Below are 2,754 nucleotides of genomic sequence, written 5' to 3' on the forward strand. Positions count from 1 at the left end.
TATTTAAGTAGCCATTGCATGATTGTTGTTTATATATTCAGCTTAGGGGCTATTTTGAAGCTTGTTTTAAAGGTGTAAGGTAAATTAAATCCAAATAATTATAGAACTCGGGCATATGTTGAATTTAATTTGAATAAAAAATGTAATTAAAAATTAGCTAATTTGATCTTTTTCCAATACATAATACAAAATATTTTGGTGGTTGCGTGCAGTCTGTGAAAAATTATTACGTGGGTGAACCACACGTCTGGATGACGGTTCAGATGCAATTTCACCGCATGTAGTACGTAATATTTTCTCGCCGCCTGCAGTTATTACAACTCATTTACTAGCAATTGATCGCCAGCAGCTAGTTATCACGACTAATGATCACAATGATTATTGGCCTTCATTGAGCTTTATATTCATTTCATTATACTTTAAATAAAAAAAAATATTACTATTTATATATATTTAATCAAATTATTCTAAATCATTTCAAATATAGTATATCTTTACCTTTCTATATTTTAATTATCATGTATTTTTTTTTTCATCAATTTAAGTGACATTTTAATGATTTTTGATGAATAAGAATTAAGAGAGTATGATTATGATAATCAATTGATTATAGGCTTCCCCAAAAACGCGTTCGGCCGCCAGTGTTTTTGTCCCCAATTATTCCCGATCGCGGTTTCTGTTTCTCCCTATCCACTACCTGACCATCGATAATCCATCAATGGCGGCGAACTCGGCATCGTCTTCGCCCCCAAAACCTTTTACACCAGCAAATGGCAGCGGTGATCACATCTCTCTGCACAACACCCAAAACCCTAGCCTCTCCTCCCCCTCGATTGCTCCCTCTCCTTCCTCCATCGATCTACCCCAGATGCCTTCCCCTCAGCTTTCCAACTCCCAGCCCCAGATCACTCCCACCGGGACACTGGATTTCTCGACGAAGACATCGGCGACGCCTCAGCAACAGCAAATTCAGCAGCAGCAGAGCAATATTATGTCATCCAACCCCAACTTTCCAATGCAGCCTGGGCTCCAGCGATCGGGTTCAATGCAACGGGTGAACCAGATACAGCAACAGTTCGGCACAGCTATGGGTGCAGCCGGCGCCTTGAGGCAGGGGATGTACGGCGGCCAAATGAACTTTTCAGCGCAGCAGCAGCAGCAATTGAGCAGCGGAATGGCTAGGGCGGCCATGATTGGTCAAGCTGGACAGCTCCCCATGCTGCCTAATCAGGCCGCGGCACATTTCAATATTCAATCGCAAATTCTGTCTCAGGTAATTTTTTGCTGTAGGATGAAGTGATTTCGGCCTAATTGTCTTTGACAATCATACCTAACGATAAGCATTTTGTGTGAGCTTGGAAATGCTCGCGGATAATGCTTCAAACATATTCATGAACTTAACTAGAAATTGTGTTATGAAATAACGATACAGTATACAAGATTAGAGGTACAGTAGATGTGCCTTTCACCCTTATGAGAATTTTTTTGTCTTAATCATAAAATGCCTGAAAAAAGCACGATTATCTAATTCAAATATTTAGGGACCGTTAAAAAATCTTTATATGCATCCTAATTGTGTATGTCTTGTTGATAATTTTTGTTTTTACATCTTGAGAGCCGTATTTTAGAATTTAACAATTTTAAAATATATATAGAGTTGTAGATTGTATAAAATCACCAACACTGTTATCATTAGTTTTATACAAATTTTTTGAGATAGTCATATGTCTCCTCTTTTGAGGAACACCCTAGCATTACAAATCATTGAATTTAGTTTCATCTTAGTGGAATCATGGAGTTAGCTTTGGATTTGTTATTACTATTGACCAAATATCAACCCTTAATTCCTTTCAGCTATGCCTGGGCCTGTCAATGATGATTTTTTGACAACAACAACAAGAACAACAACAAAGCCTTAATCTCACTACGTGGGGTCGGCTACATGAATCCTTTTTCTCCATTGCGTCCTATTTAGTGTCATATTTTCATTTAGTTCTTATAAATTGAGATCCTTTTTTATACAATAAGTTCAAGCCTTCCTAGGTCTACCTCTGCCTTTCTTAACATAAGTCAAATCTAAAACATCTACTGTCCTAATCGGATCATAAGATGTTCGACGTTATGTGACCAAACCATCTAAGAAGACTCTCTCTAATTTTGTCCATCATTTGAGCTACACCAACCCTATCACGAAGATATTAATTTCATTTTGTCTCTAAGTGTAAAGTCACTCATCCACCTAATCATTCTCATCTCGACAACACTTAACTTAGTATTATGCTTCTGTTTTAAAGGCCAACATTCAACGTCATAGAACATTGCAAGTCTCACCACCATCTTATAAAATTTTCCTTTCAGTCTAAGCAGTACTTTTCTATCACGCAAAAGGCTCGAAGCATTCCTCCACTTCAACCAACCAACGTGAATTCTACAATTAACATCCCCATCTATATCGCCATCACTTTGAACAACAGACCCTAAATATTTAAATCGTTCACATCTTTTAATAAATTGATCACCCAAAGTTACACTTCTGTTACTAGAGCTACTACTACTAAAACTACATTCCATGTATTCAATTTTAGTTCTACACCATTTCTAGTGTGACTCTTCATATAATACCAAAGTCTACAACAACAACAACAACAACAAAGCCTTAATCCCACTACGTGGGGTCGGCTACATGAATCCTTTTTCTCCATTGCGTCCTATTTAGTGTCATATTTTCATTTAGTTCTAGTAAATTAAGATCAT

The 2,754-nt window shown here is 37.3% G+C and overlaps 1 protein-coding gene across 2 annotated transcripts in view; it reads left to right on the forward strand.

Annotated features, from left to right (window-relative positions):
- The first annotated feature begins 599 nt into the window (after positions 1–599).
- The window catches only part of LOC110018256 (transcription initiation factor TFIID subunit 12b), a 25,828-nt gene continuing 23,673 nt past the window's right edge, over positions 600–2,754 (forward strand). For both annotated transcript variants that reach the window (XM_020715522.1, XM_020715523.1), the window contains exon 1: positions 600–1,273. In XM_020715522.1, the coding sequence (XP_020571181.1) occupies positions 719–1,273 (555 nt within the window). In that variant the 5' untranslated portion in view covers positions 600–718. The remainder of the gene's footprint in view (positions 1,274–2,754) is intronic.

Source organism: Phalaenopsis equestris, unplaced genomic scaffold (assembly GCF_001263595.1).
Source record: "Phalaenopsis equestris unplaced genomic scaffold, ASM126359v1 Scaffold000006, whole genome shotgun sequence".
In the NCBI taxonomy this organism is placed as follows: Eukaryota; Viridiplantae; Streptophyta; class Magnoliopsida; order Asparagales; family Orchidaceae; genus Phalaenopsis; species Phalaenopsis equestris.